The sequence below is a fragment of the Salmo salar genome, chromosome ssa05, assembly GCF_905237065.1.
Source record: "Salmo salar chromosome ssa05, Ssal_v3.1, whole genome shotgun sequence".
In the NCBI taxonomy this organism is placed as follows: domain Eukaryota; kingdom Metazoa; phylum Chordata; class Actinopteri; order Salmoniformes; family Salmonidae; genus Salmo; species Salmo salar.
The window spans coordinates 32,986,098-33,006,190 of record NC_059446.1 but is presented as its reverse complement, the minus strand read 5'-3'; the positions used below and the strand labels follow the sequence as shown (position 1 = coordinate 33,006,190).

Below are 20,093 nucleotides of genomic sequence, written 5' to 3'. Positions count from 1 at the left end.
TTGCTTTCGCTGTAAAGCCTTTTTGAAATCGGACAGTGTGGTTAGATAAAGGAGAGTCTTGTCTTTAAAATGCTGTGAAATAGTCATATGTTTGAAAAATTGAAGTTTTTGTATTTTTGAGGAATTTGTAATTCGCGCCACGCCTATCATTGATATTGGAGCAGGTGTTCCGCTAGCGGAACTTCTAGATGTAAGAGGTTAACCAAATGCAATTTCAATATCACGTCTTAGTGATGGACTGTGCCATCCCCACAGCCTCCACAATGGATCAGTCCACTCAGACTGGTGCCAATCAGACTGATGCATTGTACACAAAGATTTTCTTTATTTTTTATGTTGCTACTGCTCGATTAAAGAAATCTCGGTCGACCAACAGCCTATCGACCAAATAATCCACCAGTCGACAACAATGGGGTCAGTCCTAGAGGACATAGAGGGTGAACACATCAAAGTGACTGACTCGCTGGCTGCTCCACTAACCAATGTTTGAATTCCTCACCAGTGACAGTGTGACACCGTTGTCTAAACCCTCAGTCAGAAGATCCCATCTTCAAAAATACAATGATTACCCTCAGGAGACCAGCTTTCCTTCTCTCTCTCTCTCTGTAGCAGCTTACCTCAGGAGATCTGGTGCAGCACTGGTAAGGCTAGATTATATACACATGCACTCACATTCACACACGCAGAGACACACAGATCCACTCTTGCACAATACACAGTCACGTGTGAACAGATCAACGGACTTATCTAAAAAGCTCACCCGACACCTACCCACACAGAACTCACAAATGAACACAAAACCACAGCCGTCGCTCACGCCACCATTTTCAAACAAATTCTCTCACTCGTTCACACACCGCCTCACCGTGTCTCTGAAGCCGTCATATTTGTAGACGTGTCCGTTGCTGGTTGCCAGTTTGATGCCGTGTCCCAGACACACACGCCTCCATGTGGCCACAGACAGCTCTGCTGCCGGGATGTTGTCCACCTTCCCGGTCTTACTGCTCTTATACACCACATTCTGCTTACTGAACCGCAGACGACCGTCGTTCTGCAGAGAGACCACACACACATAAATACACTTAGGTTACTGCGATTGACACATTTCCTGTTAGCTAGACGCTGAGTTTTGGTTGGTGCCAGAGCCAGATTGTGGCAATTTATTTGTAGAATCATTACAACACTCAATTTTCCTTGGCTAAAAAGAAAACACGAAGCAAAGACTTCACTCTATGTTCCTTTAAAACCTACTTTTGTCAAATATAATGTGCTATTGCTTGCAAATAAACAAATGTGACTCTGGGTGACAACATACAAGTTGTTGCTAACATTAGGACTGTTTTCCTCAAGGAATGAAGTCCTCTTCATACTGGTATAGTGCCAACCCTAATATCCATGTCTACTTCTATCCTGGTCCTGGAGACCCACAGGGCGTGCAGGCATTTGTTCTACATTGATCCCAGGCAGGCCTAACACACCTGATTGAATTAATCAGGGACCGGTTTTCCAAAAGCATCTTAAGGCTAAGTTCGTCATTAGAACCTTTGTAGGAGCATCGTTAAAATCTCTGAGCAGTTTCCCCAAAACCTTTGTTACTAAAGTTGCAATTGAAAACGCGTGTTATTTACCGACTGCCTCAGACCGCTATTAAAACAGCTAAGTGCATCGTTAAATGCTTTTTTTGTCCTTCCGCGTCACTTTATAGACAGAATATCTCAGCTAAACATAGAATCCAGATGTTTATCTGTCTCTGTGACCGCGGGTAACTTCAGAACGAAGTTGACTACACATAGAATGTTGCCAATGTCTCTGCAATTGTTACAAACAAGCAAAGGATAAACAGATGCTTCAAATGAAAACCAAGATGACAGTAAAAGATAAATACAGTAGGCTACATACATAGGCCTATATATTTCAATCATATTGAAATCAATTTCACGTTCAGCCAATCTAGTTCTATTTTGCTGGCTCGCATACTGTCTGTCATTTTTGCGTCAATCCATATTTAATGATGTGTAACATGTGCACAATGTGCCAAATCGGTGACTTATTGCAATATTATTGGGAAAGCATTAGAATAGCTAGTTACTGACCCAGGATCCCTTGGATTCATGGTAGATCTCGTTGAACTCCAGCGTGTCTCCCATCTCTGCCTCTGCAAGAAGTGATGCTCAACTGAGGACACAGAGGAAGATCATGTCCAACAGTTAGCAAGCTAGCAATGTCAATTCAGAGGAGCCCAAGTTGTAATATATCTAGCTATTTTGCTAATTCCTCTGAGAGTCAACAGCTGACACAGACTGTCGTTGCTATTTCATTTAATATCTAGCTAGTTAGCTAGCTTCGCAAAATCAAAACATGTATTTAGGCTATGTAATTAGCCAATAACAGCATCCGCTAGCGTGACAACTCAATGCGGTTATAAAGGCTTAGTAGTAAGTGAACAACAATGAGCAAGCTGCTTTATTTGTGGCTAGAACATGTAGATAGTAACTAGCTATCCATCGTAAAACGTTAGATAGCTGGACATGTAACGAGATGGCTAGTAAATGGATGCCAGTCGAGTGTGGCTAGCATGCTAGCTGGCTAGTGATGATGTTGAGTTGCTTCGATAACTATTTGATTCCTATGGATCAATAGTAGCTAGGACAATTTTACTTGTCTAATTTATCTGGTTTTATACACATATATTTGCAATCCACTATTTATCTCCCTAAATAAAAAGAACAAAAACTTGATGTCTTACTGTGAATGTGATGAGGAGACCTCGCCGTTTCCCGCGTGAAGCGTCAAGGCAAGAGCTGACGTCACCGGAAACAATCCATGCTACTTTTGCATTTACTTCCGTTTCGTTCTTCTTACCAGAAAATAACACTTTTTAAAGATGTTCGGCTGTGTTGGTCTTTCGCCTGACACTAACATAAATAACTTGGCTTCCTCTAGAAACAGGTGAGAATCGTTTAATACGAAAGCTTTCAGTCTTTAGTTAGGCTTGTTTTATGAAACGCAACCCTCATCGTTTTCAGAACCGCCTGCAATGACTACTCACCACCATTAAGGGGTGCACGCAGCAACCTGTTAAAATAATTGTTCACTGTGGATGGATGATGATAAAGCCACCGGTCGGCCATATTGGCACTCCCCAGTAGGAGCAGTCCTCTGTAGGAATGAATGGAATTCTACTGTATTTCAATGAAACGTTTAAAGGACAAAATTACATGTATTTAAGTATTGTTTTGTTGTAGTGGGGGCAGCAACATTAGTAATCTCAAAAAGTATACTTAGCTGACATAATAATTAAAAAGTATGCATTTAATAGAATAAATGTGGCAAAAACAAATGCATTTCTAAAGCTTCCAAAATATATTTTTTACAATGGTGGGGAGTGCCAAGATGGTCTGTGCTATCCGGGATCTTTGGGACATCCCTACCCCATTGAAGTTGACATGTAAAATGGTCAGGGTTAGGTAAGGGTAGGGACATCTTGAACGTGGAGGCACGGTGGCTTGAACGCAGCGCCCCCTATTGGTCATCTAGAGTATATATAAATCATTGGACCCATCCCAAAGAGCCTACTGTACCACTTTGGCAAAGGAATTACACTGATAGGTTACTAAAATCTTGTAAAATCTTGTTCCACTGACTTGCCTTGATCCAATATCAACATACTATGTTATATGAATCCTATGAGCAGACACATATCAATGTTTTGATAATAATTAAATATTAGTTTTTAAATGGTTAGATTTAACATTGGTGTCTCTCTTTCTCTCTCTCTCTCTCTCTCTCTCTCTCTCTCTCTCACACATACACATTCATCAATCGCAGCTCACACTCTGGGTACACAATGGCACACGTTAACTGACAGGTGGAAGTGAGAGCAGATCAGACTAGTCTAACTGTCAATAATGCTAATGCCAAAGGAATGAATGTTACACAAAGGAGAAAAGTATGAGTGAAGCAGGCAAACATTCACATAGGCATTTACATACACACACACCTAAATACACAGTGACCACACACAGACATCACACTCTATTCATAGACCCTATTCACTTAACTTTAATTCAAGTGGGCTGTTTTAATTTGCTGAGGTATATTGCATTGACATGACATGTAGGCCTTACAACTCTCCTGATGAAACATCATGGGAATAAAATAAGTATATGATTGATGAAAAGGAAGAATCACTGAGAGATAGAAATTGTTTGTGACAAGTTCCAGTCATCCCAGCTAGCACATTTGTTTCATTGGAAGTTGTGGGAACGTACATTTTTGGTTTCACATTGGTTCTGGGAACGAAGTCATACGTTTTCTAACCGGTAAAACAGAATGTTTTTTAAACGTTCTGACAACAAAAGTGAAAATGTCGCCTGTTCTGGTTTCAGGGTGGTTCTGAGAACGTTTTACTATGGTTCCCTTAAAGTTTTCCTGGGAGTTTTTATTAACGTTCTGAGAACGGAACTTATAGGTTATTTGAAGAGAACATGTTTCAATAAGACTTTTAATAACACTCCTAGCTTAGTTTGGGTTAACTGATTTGAACACCAAACAGACAGGACACATGGAAAATCATTTGCTTGGGCATTAATCAGGCAAACACATTTCTTTTTTATTGTAGCACTACATCAATGAGATTTGAACTTGTAAACTTCTGATTACTATTCATGGAATTAGTCCCCTTCCACTTCTTTTTTTACTCATAGAAATCTGTTCATTTTAGTCTAGTCAAACAGACCCAATTTCAAAGGAAACAAGCACTCATTAAGATCAGGTGTGGCCAATTAATGGGTGAGGCCAACACACATAAGCACACTTAAAGGAAAGGTTGCACGCTATATAGTCTACAAATCTGATAACATAGATTGATCATATTCCATCTAAATGGTCTTAATGCAAAAGTTTATATTTTAAAATTATACACTTCTATTTTTGCAATTTGAATTACATTTATAAAAAACTCCTATACCAACTATACACTGCGGCTTTGATGTCAAGAAGGAACAGCCTGCTCTTGGCTTCGGCGATGTAGGCCAATCGGGCAAGTAGGTACTAAAGTGCCGAAAGAGTTTTGTCATGTTGTTGCTAGTAGATTATTTAAAAAAGTAAGGTAACCTAGTGGTTAGAGTGTTGGGCCAGTAACCAAAAGATTGCTGGATAGAATCCCTGAGCTGACAAGGATAAAATCTGTGGTTTTGCCCGAGCAAGGCAGTTAACCCACTGTTCCCTGGGAGCCGAAGACGTGGATGTTGATTAAGGCAGCCGCCCGCACCTCTCTGATTCAGAGGGGTTGGGTTAAATGCGGAAGACACATTTCAGTTAAATGCATTCAGTTGTACAACTGACTAGGTATCCCCCTTTCCCTTTCCCATCTAAGTGCACCGGGCCATGCAAAATGAACTGGCCCACTTAGATCTATCTAGCATGGTGTTTGGGGATGGAATGAGCAAGCAATCTACAACAACTCCATCAACACTGCACATTTAGCAGAAATGAATGGTCAAATACTTATTGGATTAATGTCATTGTTTCTTTCAAAGTATGTCTTTATTTTTGTTAACTTGCCTAATCTTTATTGGCCAATATAACTTGAAGGATATCGTGGTAGCCAATGTCTGTGTACATTATACCTGGATTTACTCTTACTGCTGCTAGTAACGTTAGCACTCAGAAATATGTGCCAGCACTAATTTTGGGTGTTGGTACTGTTTATATTTAGGTGCAGGTTCTCCACGATACTTTGGAGCTCAAGCAGTAGAACATTTGAGTTGCCGGGTACTCAGCTCCAGTGAGCTCCTGCCCAAGCCAAGCACTCAATTGAACCATGAGGAAACCTGTAGGAAACATTATGCTGAAGTACTGAAATTCCCACCAAAGAAAAATATGGTTCCCAGAACGTTATGTGCTAGCTGGTTATCCTGCGGCATTCCCAGAACATGGTGGGGATGTTGTATGCAAAATAACCATAGCACAACACTCTCACCAAGCTCTAAGAAACATGGTTCTCAGAACGTTATGTGCTAGCTGGGGTGGCTCCTTCAAGTTTTGCCTATGCGTCAATTTGGTGAATCACCAGGAGGATAAAGAAATAAAGGAAAAGAGGGATGGGAGGAGGAAAGGAGGGGGACAGAAAAACTTTCTCCCTCCTTACAAAAACCATCCGCAGGCAGTCTGTCACACAGACCATACGCCCGTCAAGTCTACGGACCGTCAACGTCAGCCTGGCGGATTTGGTGCGCACACCTCGGCTTGGATAGACAGGGACCCACCGATGGAATTCGGTGTTATCGATATTTTTTTATCAACTCACACATTTTTCATTAGAGAAGGTGTGAATTCTACGTACCCAGGATTCAGAAATGTATTTTTTCAAGAGAATATATTTAAAATTGGACTAATCAAGGACAAATTAAAGTCGAATAGGTTAAACTAACAAAAGAGGATACGAATTCATCATTACGCAATTTGGCAAGTTGTCTTTGGATTAAAGCCTTGCTGATTTAATCAGTGTGAACTGAAAGGAAATAAAGTAATTTGCCAAAATTAAAGATGCATTTTGGAGGTAAGTCCCTGTAAAAATGATCAAAGCTTAATATCTTCCACAATAACAGTCTTATAAAAAATTGTATTTATTTATTATAATGATGATTCATGTGATTAGGATAATAATGATTTACTATGAACCAATCTCTTTTACAAATGAATATTTTACAAACCACACTAGTGGTATTCCTGTTATTTGATCATTTTGAAATTATCCACAGTAGGAGTTCCCAGTAAGTTGTACATTTTGCATAATAATATGATGATGACCAAGGTGAATTTGCACTTCATTTTCTCTACCACCTAAGTCAAATTTCTAAGTAAATTTCAATGGATATATGAACCCTGAATATTTTCAGATAATAGCAGAAATCCCTCCCCAGTTGACAATTGTAATAACATATTAAAAGATAACAAATACGTAAAGCATGTTTATCTGAGAATACAGAAGAAATAGAGTAGTTGAGCTTTTGTCTGCACATATCATATATATTGATACTCAAAATATAAACAAATACTGAGATCAAATGTTATAACATAACAAAAATCCCTTTGAGAACTTCTCTGTTCTATTAAAAAGGGGGATTTACAGTGTAGGACATTGAGGAGGCAATTTGATCTGAATGTAAGTTTTCACAAGCTTAGAAATGACAAATGTTTTTTAAATTAGCGCTAGTGGCTGTGTGTGTGTGTGTGTGTGTGTGTGTGTGTGTGTGTGTGTGTGTGAATGAGAAGTTTCCTTCATTGTAAAAAATGGCTTGGGTTGAGAGGTACAAGATGGAGCTAAAGCCCTTGTCTAGTTAGCAGACATTGATATGAGAAAGTACATTGTTCACGTTAGTCAGGGTGTGAGAACACACATACACCTGCCCCTTGGGACAGCCTATGCGGCTGGTGTTCCATGTCTGTGGATGGGGGGTAAAAGAGAGGGAGGTTAAACATTGTGTGACAAAATGATGCTAAACTCAGTAAAAATAGAAACATCTTTTTAAGTTTTCAGCAAACTAAACATGTGTAAATATTTGTATGAACATAACAAGATTCAACAACTGAGACATAAACTGAACAAGTTCCACAGACATGTGACTAACAGAAATGGAATTATGTGTCCCTGAACAAAGGGGGGGTCAAAATCAAAAGTAACAGTCCGTATCTGGTGTGGCCACCAGCTGCATTAAGTACTGCAGTGCATCTCCTCCTCATGGACTGCACCAGATTTGCCAGTTCTTGCTGTGAGATGTTACCCCACTCTTCCACCAAGGCACCTGCAAGTTTCCCGAACATTTCTGGGGGGAATGTCCCTAGCCCTCACCCTCCGATCCAACAGGTCCCAGACCTGCTCAATGGGATTGAGACCCGGGCTCTTCGCTGGCCATGGCAGAACACTGACATTCCTGTCTTGCAGGAAATCACGCACAGAACGAGCGGTATGGCTGGTAGCATGGTCATGCTGGAGGGTCATGTCAGGATGAGCCTGCAGGAAGGGTACCACATGAGGGAGGAGGACGTCTTCCCTGTAACGCACAGCATTGAGATTACCTGCAATGACAACAAGCTCAGTCCGATGATGCTGTGACACACCGCCCCAGACCATGACGGACCCTCCACCTCGATCCCGCTCCAGAGTACAGGCCTCACACTCATTCCATCGATGATAAACACGAATCTGACCATCACCCCTGGTGAGACAAAACTGTGACTCGTCAGTTTGCCAGTCTCTGGACCAGCAACAGTGGGTTTATGCCCATAGGCAACATTGTTGCCTTACAATCCCCTCAGTCCAGCCTCTCTCAGCCTATTGCGGACAGTCTGAGCACTGATGGAGGGATTTGTTGTTGCCATCCTGTACCTGTCCCACAGGTGTGATGTTCAGATGTACCGATCCTGTGCAGGTGTTACACATGGTCTGCCCCTGCAAGGACAATCAGTTGTCTGTCCTGTCTCCCTGTAGTGCTGTCTCACAGTACAGACATTGCAATTTATTGTCCTGGCCACATCTGCAGTCCTCATGCCTCCTTGCAGCATGCCTAAGGCACGTTCACACAGATGAGCAGGGACCCTGGGCATCTTTCTTTTGGTGTTTTTCAGAGTCAGTAGAAAGGCCTCTTTAGTGTCCTAAGTTTTCCTAACTGTGACCTTAATTGCCTACCATCTGTAAGCTGTTAGTGTCTTAACGACCGTTCCACAGGTGCATTTACATTTTTTACATTTTACTCATTTAGCAGACACTCTTATCCAGAGCAACTGACAGTAGTGAACGCATACATTTCATTTCATGCATTTTTTTGTACTGGCCCCCCGTGGGAATCGAACCCACAACCCCGGCATTGCACACACCATGCTGGCGTTGCAAACACCATGCTCTACCAACTGAGCCACAGGGAAAGCTATGCATTGTCATGAATCGTTTATGGTTCATTGAACAAGCATGGGAAACGGTGTTTAAACCCTTTACAATGAAGATCTGTGAAGTTATTTGGATTTTTACGAATTATCTTTGAAAGACATGGTCCTGAAAAAGGGACATTTCTTTTTTTGCTGAGTTTATAAGCTCTAAAACAAAAGAATAATAGGCTGAAGATTTCCTCTCCTCTCTCTCCCTGCCTCTCTCTCTCCCACTCTTTTTTTCCTCCTCTCTCCCACGCTTTCAGATGGTCTTCAATAAAGCAATAAGGTTAAAACAACAACCCCCCCCCCCATACAAATGATCCAATATTAGTTATATAACTAAACCACTTGATATGACCAAGTTTCCCAGATTTGAGCATATAAAGAATATAAACCAAGTTCAAACAGACAGACCGTATTGCCTTTGACCTCTTTCTTTGTCTCTCTTTCTTTCTCTGTCTGTCTCCTGTGCGTGTTTTTCTCTCTGACACACACCGGCATGTTATGGCTGTGAGGCTGAATTAGTGTCGGTGTGTTTTAGATAACAGTGTTTGTGTCCGTGTGGAAAGCAGAGCACATCCACTCTGTTGAAGGGTTCAAACCCACACTTGGGTCTAGAGCAGAGCGACAGAAGAATATAGGAGAAAGTAAAGAGAGAGGGATGAAAGAAAAAGCGATGGACCATTCACATCCTTTGCTCAGCCCCATCCTTGACTCTGTGTGTGTGAGAGAGAGGGAGAGAGACATTGAGGTCGAAAGAGTGAGAGAAAGAGGGATTGAGTAAGAGAAGGAGAAAGTGGTGGTGCAGGATTAATACAGTACAGATTCCCTATTGACAGGAGTTAGCGAGAGAGGGAGAGGGGGAATGATATAAAATGAGTTGGTCACGCTTTGAACAGTTACACATGCTGTTTACATTTTTCCCAAATTAACATGGCCCTTCACTTCATCTCTCTCTCTCTCTGCCTTTCCCTTATTCTCTCTCATCCAAGTCCTTTACCCCTTCTCCTCCTCTCTGTATTTCTCTCTACATCCCTCTCTTTATGTCTGTCTGTCACTTTCTCCCCCATCCCCCCTTTCTCTCCCTCTCTCCTCCATTGTTTTCTAAAGCAGACAGACAGAATACATTGAACGGACGGCTCTTGTATTTTTGTTGTTGCAGACTTCCTTTTTAAGCGTAACCTGGGGGTTTTGGATAGGGAGTTAGGCAGAGCAGGGGAAGGTAGACTCCCTGTGGCTCAGTTGGTAGAGCATGGTGTTTGCAACGCCAGCATGGTGTGCGCAACGCCAGGGTTGTGGGTTCGATTTCCCCCGGGGGGCCAGTACAAAAAAAAAAGAAAATGCATGAAATGAAATGTATGAAAATGTATGCACTCACTACTGTAAGTCGCTCTGGATAAGAGCGTCTGCTAAAATGACTAAAATGTAAATTAGAAACCTAAGTCTGACTGTCTGAAAAAAGGAGGGAAGAATGGAAAGAGGTACAGTAGATGAAGGGGATGAGGTGTGCTAATTAGAGAAGGGAAGAAAGAGAGAGTCCAAAAAGTGAACATTGAAGGAGAGAAAGAAAGGGATATGGAGAGAGCTAATATTGATCATTAGGCGGTGGATGGAAAACTGAGAGGACGAAGTGTGTAATGAAAGTAAGAATTAAAGACACATTTCTCTGGGAAGGAGAGAGAATAAACAAACGGGGAGAGGAAGATAATTAAATCAGAGAGAAACACAAAACTAAAAAGAGTGAACGTTGAGTTTGTTGGAAGTAGCAAAGAGAGGGTTTTGTTGTAATCATACAATTGTATTGTATGTTTTATGCCTCTCTATCTCCCTTTTGGTTTTCTGTCATTGATGTTCTTTGGCAATCCAGGGTCCGTTCCATGCCAAGTAGATCAATTTGAATTTCAATATGAACTCCAAGAAGATATCTCCAGGGATAAGAGATGGAGAGAGTGTGAGTGTGAGTGTGTGTGTGTGTGTGTGTGTGTGTGTGTGTGTGTGTATATGCTCAAGCACATGTAAGTGTGTTTCAAAAGATTGGCACGTTGGTCCTTGTGTGTGTGTGCATGTGTGCGTGCGTGTATGCGCGCGCGTGTGTGTGTGTTGAGTTAGTGAAGGAATGCACGTTTGATTGAGTACATAAATCTGTGCTGTAACTGTACACAGGCACACATCGACCCTGACCCTGCCACCCCCCTCCCTGTGGTCTAAACGCCTGTTACTGTCCAGCCAGCCAGGGTATCAGTGTGTGCATGCACAAAGCCACCTTACTTTATGGTGAAATATCATTTTCCTCAGGTACTAAATATGGATAGAATAGAACTAAATAGAATTAAGAAATAAGGCCCGAGTGGGTGTGGTATATGGCCAATATACCACGGCTAAGGGCTGTTCTTATGCGCAACGCGGAGTGCCTGGATACAGCCCTTAGCCGTGGTATATTGGCCATATACCACAAATCCCTGAGGTGCCCCATTGCTATTATAAACTGGTTACAAATGTAATTAGAACAGTAAAAATACATGTTTTGTCATACCCGTGGTATACAGTCTCATATACCACGGCTTTCAGCCAATCAGCATTCTGGGCTCGAACCACCCAGTTTATAATGTAGAATATAGCACCGCTTCCAATCCAAGTGCCAATGCCGTTTAGCAAACTCCGAGCAGGGTTATGGTCAGATGACATGAAAATAGAGTTCTTTGGCCACGCACACCAGTGGTGGGTTTGTCGTTGAAAAACAGAAGCATATACAGAATAGTAGCTCATACCCACTGTAAAATATGGTGGTGGATCGTTGATGTCATGGGGCTATTTTGCTTCCACTGGTCCTGCGGCCCTTGTTAAGGTCAACGGCATCATCAACTTTACCAAGTACCAGGACATTTTAGCCCAAAACCTGGCTCCTTCAGCTAAGAGGCGGGAACTTAGACGCAAGGGGATCTTCCATCAAGACAATAACCCCAACACACACATCAAAATACACAAATATATGGTTAATTAACCACAAAATCAACAGTCTCCAGACTTGAACCCCATTGAAAACCTGTGGTTTGAATTGAAGAGGTCAGTCCATAAGCGCAGACGAAGGATATCAAAGATCTGGAGGAGTGGTCTAAGACCCCTCCCATTGTGTTCTCCAATCTCATGAGACATTTTAGAAAAGGCTCATTGTCAATATCCTCGCAAGGTGAGGCTGCTGGAGTACTGAAAACAGCCTTATCTTTTTTTAGATTCGTTTTATTAGTTAAATAAAATAGTCTCTGAGCAACTCTATTAGTATACAATAAAAATCCCACTTAGCATACAATATAGCTCCGTATTTATATGATTTATTTTATACAGTCTTTTTTTGCTAATCTTTATCAAGGGTGCCAATAATTTTGGACATGACGGTAGCTGATAGCAAGTCTTCTGTAGTCTGTAGGATCTGTACCCCAGCCCTGAGGCCAGCCTGTGCCCTAACCCCAATGTTCAACCTTGACTGACCACAGACTCTTAACCTCAAATCAAGCACCATAAATGTTGTCCTACAGCTGGCAGCCATAAGACTGTGCAAAGTTTCACATTTACATCTGCAATCAAACCATAGATTAACATAGATAATCAAACATGGTTTAGAGAATGGAGAACTGCGTGTATACGCACACACACACACACACACACACACACAGGTCACAGGAAAGCTCTGTTGTAATGTGATCATGCCTGTGAGAATGTTCTGGCTTCAACCTGTCCTGTGGAGTTTGTTCTTAGTGCCAGGTACTGCTCCCTGCTCCGAAGACCGAGGGTTTGGGCTTTACGTTATCCTAACATTTACCGTCCACAGTAAAACTGTCTCATTCTACAGACGACGCTTGTGCATCAAAGCGGCATTCTGCCAGGCTGCGTTGTGTTTTGCATTAAAACACATGCAATGTGAAGTGTTCCAGGTGCGTGTTAGGAAGTTACCGAGATGAGTTATATTTCTCTACAGTATTCTTCTATGTTCCACGGGAGAGTTGTTGAGCTGTTGCAATTCGTTCTAAATATTAAGGTGTGTCGGGCATCGAGCTTTTGTGATTGAAAGGAGTTGACATGTTTTGCTGTAACTGTTAAACCGATTCAGATGAAAGGTGTTGAGGTGTGTTAAGGAGTAATATGTTGAAAGTGATGACGTTGAGAAATGGGTTCTATAGTGGAAAAAGTCCTGACATGTTTGGTTAGTTCTGAGCAGAACAAGGTGTCTGCATAAATGTTTGTGAGTTGTTCAAGAGCTCCTCTTAAGTCTTTCACTCCCCGGGGGCAAACTGATGGAGGGAAGAATGAGGGAGTGAGAGAGAGAGAGAGAGAGAGAGAGAGCACTAATCAGGGTTAATAAGCTGCTGTTATTTTGGCCTGGGGCAAAAAAAACGGAAGACTTCTAAATGTCATTTTACCTTTATTTAACTAGGCAAGTCGGTTAAGAACAAATTCTTATTTTCAAGACAAGATTTTAAAGACGAGAAGAAAGAGAGGGGTAAAGGAGGAGAAGGAGAGGAAATGGAGAAAACAATCAACAACCTGATAACCTTCACCAAATAGATGGAGGGACAGAAAGGAAGAGAGGAAATGAGAAACAGAGGGATATTGCAGGAGTAAGAAAGACAGGAGAGAATAAGTGGAAGAGGAGTTGAAAGGAGAGCGATGGATTGGATAGAGAGAGAAAGAAGGGGATGGATGGGGGAACAGAGAGATGGTCACATCCTGTACAGAACATATTTCACACCTGGTGAACAGCAACATGTTTAAAACTCAGAATTACACAGACCCTTGCCCTGTCTGCCTGTCAGCCTGGAAGACCGAGAGAGAGCGGGACCATGAATACAAGCGTGGTGGAGGAAGGGAAAAGAGAGAGAGTATAGGGTGGATGAAACGGTTCTTGGAAAGCAAAGGGCAAAAGAGAATAGGAGAGAGGTAACAGATGTGTGTGGCAACAAGATGGAGAAAGGGGGGGGGAGAGATTAAAGGATGCATAAAATGAGAGCATTTGGGAAGTTATGACAGCTGAGTCCTGGGGGACAGACAGACAGACAGACAGACAGACAGACAGACAGGGGAATAGGATTCTCTGTGTGTTCTGTCTCTCAGTGGCCCTATGGGACAGGGAAGTGGATAGGCACTGAGCTCTCTACCATTAACATAGATCATTTGGCCACCATTTTCCCTGTGTGAAGCTGGAAGAGAGGGCCTTAAAAAGGGTCCACACATTAGCCCCCCCTGGTCACCTCCAACTTACACACACACACACACACACCTCCAACTTAACACACACACACACACCTCCAACTTAACACACACACACACACCTCCAACTTAACACACACACACACCACCTCCAACTTAACACACACACACACACACTCCTAACTTAACACACACACACACACACCTCCAACTTAACACACACACACACACACCTCCACCTTAACACACACACACCTCCAACTTAACACACACACACACACACACCTCCAACTTAACACACACACACACCTCCAACTTAACACACACACACACACCTCCAACTTAACACACACACACACACCTCCAACTTAACACACACACACACACACCTCCAACTTAACACACACACACACCTCCAACTTAACACACACACACACACACACCTCCAACTTAACACACACACACACACACACCTCCAACTTAACACACACACACACACACACACCTCCACCTTAACACACACACCACCTCCAACTTAACACACACACACACACACACCTCCAACTTAACACACACACACACCACACCTCCAACTTAACACACACACACACACCTCCAACTTAACACACACACACACACACCTCCAACTTAACACACACACACACACACCTCCAACTTAACACACACACACACACACCTCCAACTTAACACACACACACACACCTCCAACTTAACACACACACACACACCTCCAACTTAACACACACACACACACACACACCTCCAACTTAACACACACACACACACACCTCCAACTTAACACACACACACACACACCTCCACCTTAACACACACACCTCCAACTTAACACACACACACACACACCTCCAACTTAACACACACACACACCTCCAACTTAACACACACACACACACACCTCCAACTTAACACACACACACACACCTCCAACTTAACACACACACACACCTCCAACTTAACACACACACACACACCTCCAACTTAACACACACACACACACACCTCCACCTTAACACACACACCTCCAACTTAACACACACACACACCTCCAACTTAACACACACACACACACACCTCCAACTTAACACACACACCTCCAACTTAACACACACACACACCTCCAACTTAACACACACACACACCTCCAACTTAACACACACACACACACACCTCCAACTTAACACACACACCTCCAACTTAACACACGCACACACACACAACGTATGCATGCACTCATGTAAACAGGCACACACGCTTAACATTAAACACACACATGCACACCAATGTATCCACACCGATGTACAGCATTCCAAGTACAAACAACAAAATCATGCACACATGTACGCACATTTACAAGCACTCACATGCCAACATAAACACTTATACAACACCAACGTAAACACTTATACAACACCAACGTAAACACTTATACAACACCAACGTAAACACTTATACAACACCAACGTAAACACTTATACAACACCAACGTAAACACAAGCAAATTAAGGCAAATAAGAGACAAAGTCATGCATTCAAAACAAACGCACACAAATAAACATGTTGATGACAATAAAGTAAGCCAGATATATATCTCTGCTGTGTGTGTGTGTGTGTGTGTGTGTGAGGGCCTGCCTGCGTGCATGAGTGTGTGTGTGTGCGTGTGTTAGAGGTGGATTGAACAGTGAGACCATTCGTCTGACTGTTTGAAGCTTTGACTGAAGTTTTATTTGAGACCAAAGAAAACACTTGACAGCCAGAACCTCTAAAATTGGATTGAAACCGAAAGGTTTTATTGCCAGTCAGATTACTTAGATTTGCCAATATATTCAAACAAAACCATCACCATAGAGACTTAGAAATAAACAGCCTTGTGTAGTTTTAATCTTCAACAAATACTGATCTTTCCTTTGACTGGATTCTCCCCCAGTCCATCACATCCAGCTCACACTGCTATTGTCTGCAGCCGTAGCATCGGTCCAGGTCCCAGAGCCCTACCTCAGCCTGTCTAATGAGAGAACTTCGATTGAGAGGACGTATGAGCTGACCAAGTACCTGGAGCATCAGCTGAGAGAGATAAAGGACACCTATGTGAGTACTGTACTGTTATATAGATGCTGTGTTGAAACACTTATGTTGGAGCATGTCAATGTTTCTTTCCACAAGTGTTTGAATTCACCACATATTTGAGAAGCCTGGTTCCATTCTGTTTCTGCTCCAGCCAACCCTTTGGTCTTTGCTATTGGGAGTTTGCTAACACAGAAACAGACTGGCACCCAGGCTTGTGTCTGAGCATAGTTAATCCATGACTGATTGCACATGTTGGATTAAATATTCCTTCTCTCCCTCCCACTCCCTCTTTCCATACTCTGCTCTTCCTCCATCTCCTCCCCTCTTCCCTCCCTTAGCTATCCTACCTGGGCCCTCCGTTCAGTGATCCAGACTTCTCCCCTCCACGGCCCAACAGCACGACCCTGTCCCTGCCCAGCGCCGCCACCCGTCTGGAGCTGTGGCGGGGATTGGAGAACCGTGCCAGGCTGACCCAGAACCATAGGGCTTACTCTGTCCTGCTGGGAGCGGTGAGGGAGCTGGCCCGCTCCACCCTCTGCCCCTACCTCCAGAGCTCCCTGCTGCACTTCTCTACAGGCCTGGACAGTCTGCTGGGGTCTATATCAAGCCTCATGAACACTCAGGGGTATGCCCTGCCTCCTGCTGGGATCGAGGCGCAGTACCTGCAGAGAGACACAGGGGGCGACAGAGAGGCAATGGGACGCAGACCATCCCCACTGATGAGTCAGGGTCTCTATAAGGCAGGGGTGGGGGCGGAGGTGGGGCCAAAGAGGCATCCTCTTGGTGATCAGAGGGGTACTGGGACCACCAGAGGGGCAGTGAGAGGAGAAAAGGAGGAGAGCACCAGGAGAGAAATGACAGCGAGAAAGAGGGAGAGAGAGAAAGATAGGGGGAGGGAGGGTAGGAGAGCGGAGGTAACTAGGGCTGTGGTTAGGAGCGTGGGGTCGAGGCAGGAGGAGAGATGGGAGCGTGGGAGGAAAGGGAGGAGGAGAGAGGCAGAAGATTGGGAGGGGGCCAGTGAAGACAGGGAAGAGGAGGATGAGTTGGAGAGAAAGGGAGGGAAGGACAGAAGGGGGAGGAGGCTGCTGAGTGTTTCAGAGGAAGGAGAGAGAACAGTTAAGCAGGGTCCACTGGACTCTGAAGCCAGCGTCACTCTGTCCTTTTCAGACAGACAAACCTTCCCCCAACAACAACTCCTAAACAACAATAACAACAACAACTATGATCACAACAACCTCTACAGCTACAACTTCAACTATCACCCCCAAAATAAGGACAGAGCCGGGGGGGGATTCAGAAAACAGGGCGACAGAGGAGGAACAATACATCATCCGAGAGTCTGCATCCCTCCTCTCCTCCTCTTCATCCTTCCATCCCCAGCGCCGATCCCCTCGCTCCTTATTCTCCCCCACTCTCCACCCCCCCCTCTCACCCCTCTCCCTCCTCTACCCGTTTGGCACAGGGCCGGGGGAGGGACACACCCTGTTGTCAGAACCAGTTCCCCTGTCATTGAGGAGGGGTCCCCCCTTGCTGCCGCCCCCCTCCCCTGTCACCTCTTCTGTCCTCCTCCCCTCTGCTGGCGGTGCAGCCGGCGCTGAACGACTTCTCCAGGAAGGTTGAGGGCTTCTGGGTACTGAGGGAACTGCAGAGCTGGCTGTGGCGCTCCGCCAAGGACTTCAACCGCCTCAAGAAGAGACTCCGAGTCTGACAGACTGATAGAGGAGGGAGGACACACACTGTCTGTCTGTCTCTCTCTCTCTGTCTCTCTCTCTCTCTCTCTCTCACACACACAGTCTGAGAAACTGAGAGAACACACACAGAGACATACCCACACATAGAACCTGAGAGTGGGCACAAACACACACACACATTTTCACACAGACAGTGTTGGAATACCTACCTAGTGCTGAACCACAGAAAAGTGGCTTTCTGGCCTGCCATCAGCCTGAGCACACATTGGCACATCCGGGGATGGAAAATAATCAATTGTCTGTCGCTGTCTGTGGACAATATCAGCACTGTCACCAATGTCATGACATCATGACATAGCAGGTCATTGATCTGCCATTGGAACTTATTTACTGGATGTAACACCTCACATACTGGACAAAGGTGGTGATCAAGCAGCTAGACAGTCATGTCATTGACTGAGAGCTGAATCAGAACAGCAGTGAATCACTAGACATTCATCTTAGGGAGGAAGAGAGAGTTATGAATGGAGAGAGACAGGGAAGAAGAGGAAGGAGAAGAGGGTAGAAAGAGAGTGAGTGGGAGAAAGAGAGAAAGTGGGCGGTGGGGGTTGCTGAGTAATCAGAAATCTGCAGACACTTACAGTAAACACTGCATAGACACCCACCGGACACACACAGTACAGACCCATTTCCAGGCGTACCAGTCATTTGTGAATTGGCCAACTGTTTTTACAGTTCAGTTGTTGACACTTTTAGCTTTAGAATGGGTATCTCAGCCTTTCCCTCCACTTTTTTCAGCCATATGCAACACAAAAGCCCCTAACCTTGGCATGGTGGGGTTTTCTATCAACTGCCTTGTCTTTACAGCAGGTCTGGGACCTTTTCAGTAATGTCCAACAGTGTGTATGTATAGTTTAGGATTAGATTATATCTGTGATATTTATTGAACAAGATGTTGTATTTATTTTCTTGTGTGAATACTGTCCTACATCATGTTGGAGATGGAAAATAATCAAATATGAGCTTTTGTACTGAGATGAATGTTATTGTTCCTTTAGGGAGGGGTGTTTGGGGAGTGAGGTTGTTTTTGAACGTTATGGTTTTGACTGTGTTGGTTTGGGTGAGGGGTACAACTGAAAGATTTGGAAGGGGGTGCATTTCCGAAAACTAAGAGCGACTCACATTTATCAAAAACAAGAGGGTAATGAAAGAGTTTTATTTGTCTGTCTTGACAAAATTTACGATGTCTCTTTTTCTTTCATCTCTCCCCTTCCCCCCATCCCTCACTACTCCCTTTCTGTTCTCCATCCTATTATCTCACGCATCTCGCCTTCCCAAAAATATCCCTCTAACCTGCCTCGTAACAGACAGAGCTTAGGAGCATAAACACACAGGTACGAACACAACCCTTAAACACGTCCACCTTCACCCCCTCTGTTTCTTTCCGTTGTTCTCTGTCTCTAACTCTCTCTTCCATTTCCCTCACACAGTTTCTCACTCTCTTTCTCCCCCCGTCTCTCGTTTCCCCTCAGGCTGGAAATTAAGGGATCAATGAAGATCCCACCCTTCACCTCAGCTACACACCTACACTGTGCACAACCATTTCCCAACCGACTACACACACAGATACACAGGGCCGGCTCTAGCCTTTTGGGGGCCCTTTTAGTGTGCCCCCCTCTTGACATAGAGAAATGTAAATTTTAAGTTAATTTCCTGCAATTCTACATATTTCGCCATGGGCGGAAATAAACTTTTTATATTTTAGAAAAAAATGTCATGCAATTCTACTCATTTTGCCATGGCGCCGATATTTTCTTTTCAGTTTTACAGCTAATTTCCTGCAATTCGACCTATTTTGCCATGGCTTATGCCATGTTATTGACATCTGAGTGAGAGTTACTAACAAACTTGGAGGTCACAGCCACACCATCATCCCAGACACCCTGGACCCACTCAAATTCTCATTTGAGTGGGAACAGATCTACAGATGACTCAATTGCACTCCATATTGCCCTCTCTATTGCACTCCCACCTGGACAAGAAGAACACCTATGTGAGAATGCTGTTCATTGACTACAGCTCAGTGTTCAACACCATAGATGCCCTCCAAGCTAAACCACTAAGCTAAGGACACTGGGACTGAATGCCTCCCTCTGTAACTGG

At 43.7% G+C, this 20,093-nt stretch overlaps 2 protein-coding genes across 6 annotated transcripts in view; one reads left to right on the top strand and one right to left on the bottom strand.

Moving 5' to 3' along the window:
* The window catches only part of ssrp1a (structure specific recognition protein 1a), a 30,160-nt gene extending 27,143 nt beyond the window's left edge, over window positions 1-3,017 (bottom strand). For all 5 annotated transcript variants that reach the window (XM_045718088.1, XM_045718091.1, XM_045718089.1 and 2 more), the window contains exons 1-3: window positions 2,747-3,017; window positions 2,094-2,175; window positions 866-1,051 (exon numbers count right to left, since the gene is read on the bottom strand). In XM_045718088.1, coding sequence (XP_045574044.1) covers window positions 866-1,051; window positions 2,094-2,147 — 240 coding nt within the window. In that variant the 5' untranslated portion in view covers window positions 2,148-2,175; window positions 2,747-3,017. The remainder of the gene's footprint in view (window positions 1-865; window positions 1,052-2,093; window positions 2,176-2,746) is intronic.
* A 3,038-nt stretch (window positions 3,018-6,055) lies between these two features.
* clcf1 (cardiotrophin-like cytokine factor 1) lies at window positions 6,056-19,667 on the top strand. The gene is made up of 4 exons (XM_045717722.1): window positions 6,056-6,562; window positions 16,100-16,260; window positions 16,578-17,801; window positions 17,834-19,667. The coding sequence occupies exons 1-4, from the start codon at window positions 6,550-6,552 to the stop codon at window positions 17,945-17,947; spliced, it is 1,512 nt and encodes a 503-aa protein (XP_045573678.1). The 5' UTR covers window positions 6,056-6,549; the 3' UTR covers window positions 17,948-19,667.
* The last annotated feature ends 426 nt before the right edge of the window (window positions 19,668-20,093 follow it).

Coding starts and splice junctions, on each gene's coding strand:
- clcf1 (XM_045717722.1), top strand. Junction 16,261..16,577: donor GAGAGATAAAGGACACCTAT/GTGAGTACTGTA, acceptor TCCCTCCCTTAG/CTATCCTACCTGGGCCCTCC. Junction 17,802..17,833: donor TCCCCTGTCACCTCTTCTGT/CCTCCTCCCCTC, acceptor GTGCAGCCGGCG/CTGAACGACTTCTCCAGGAA.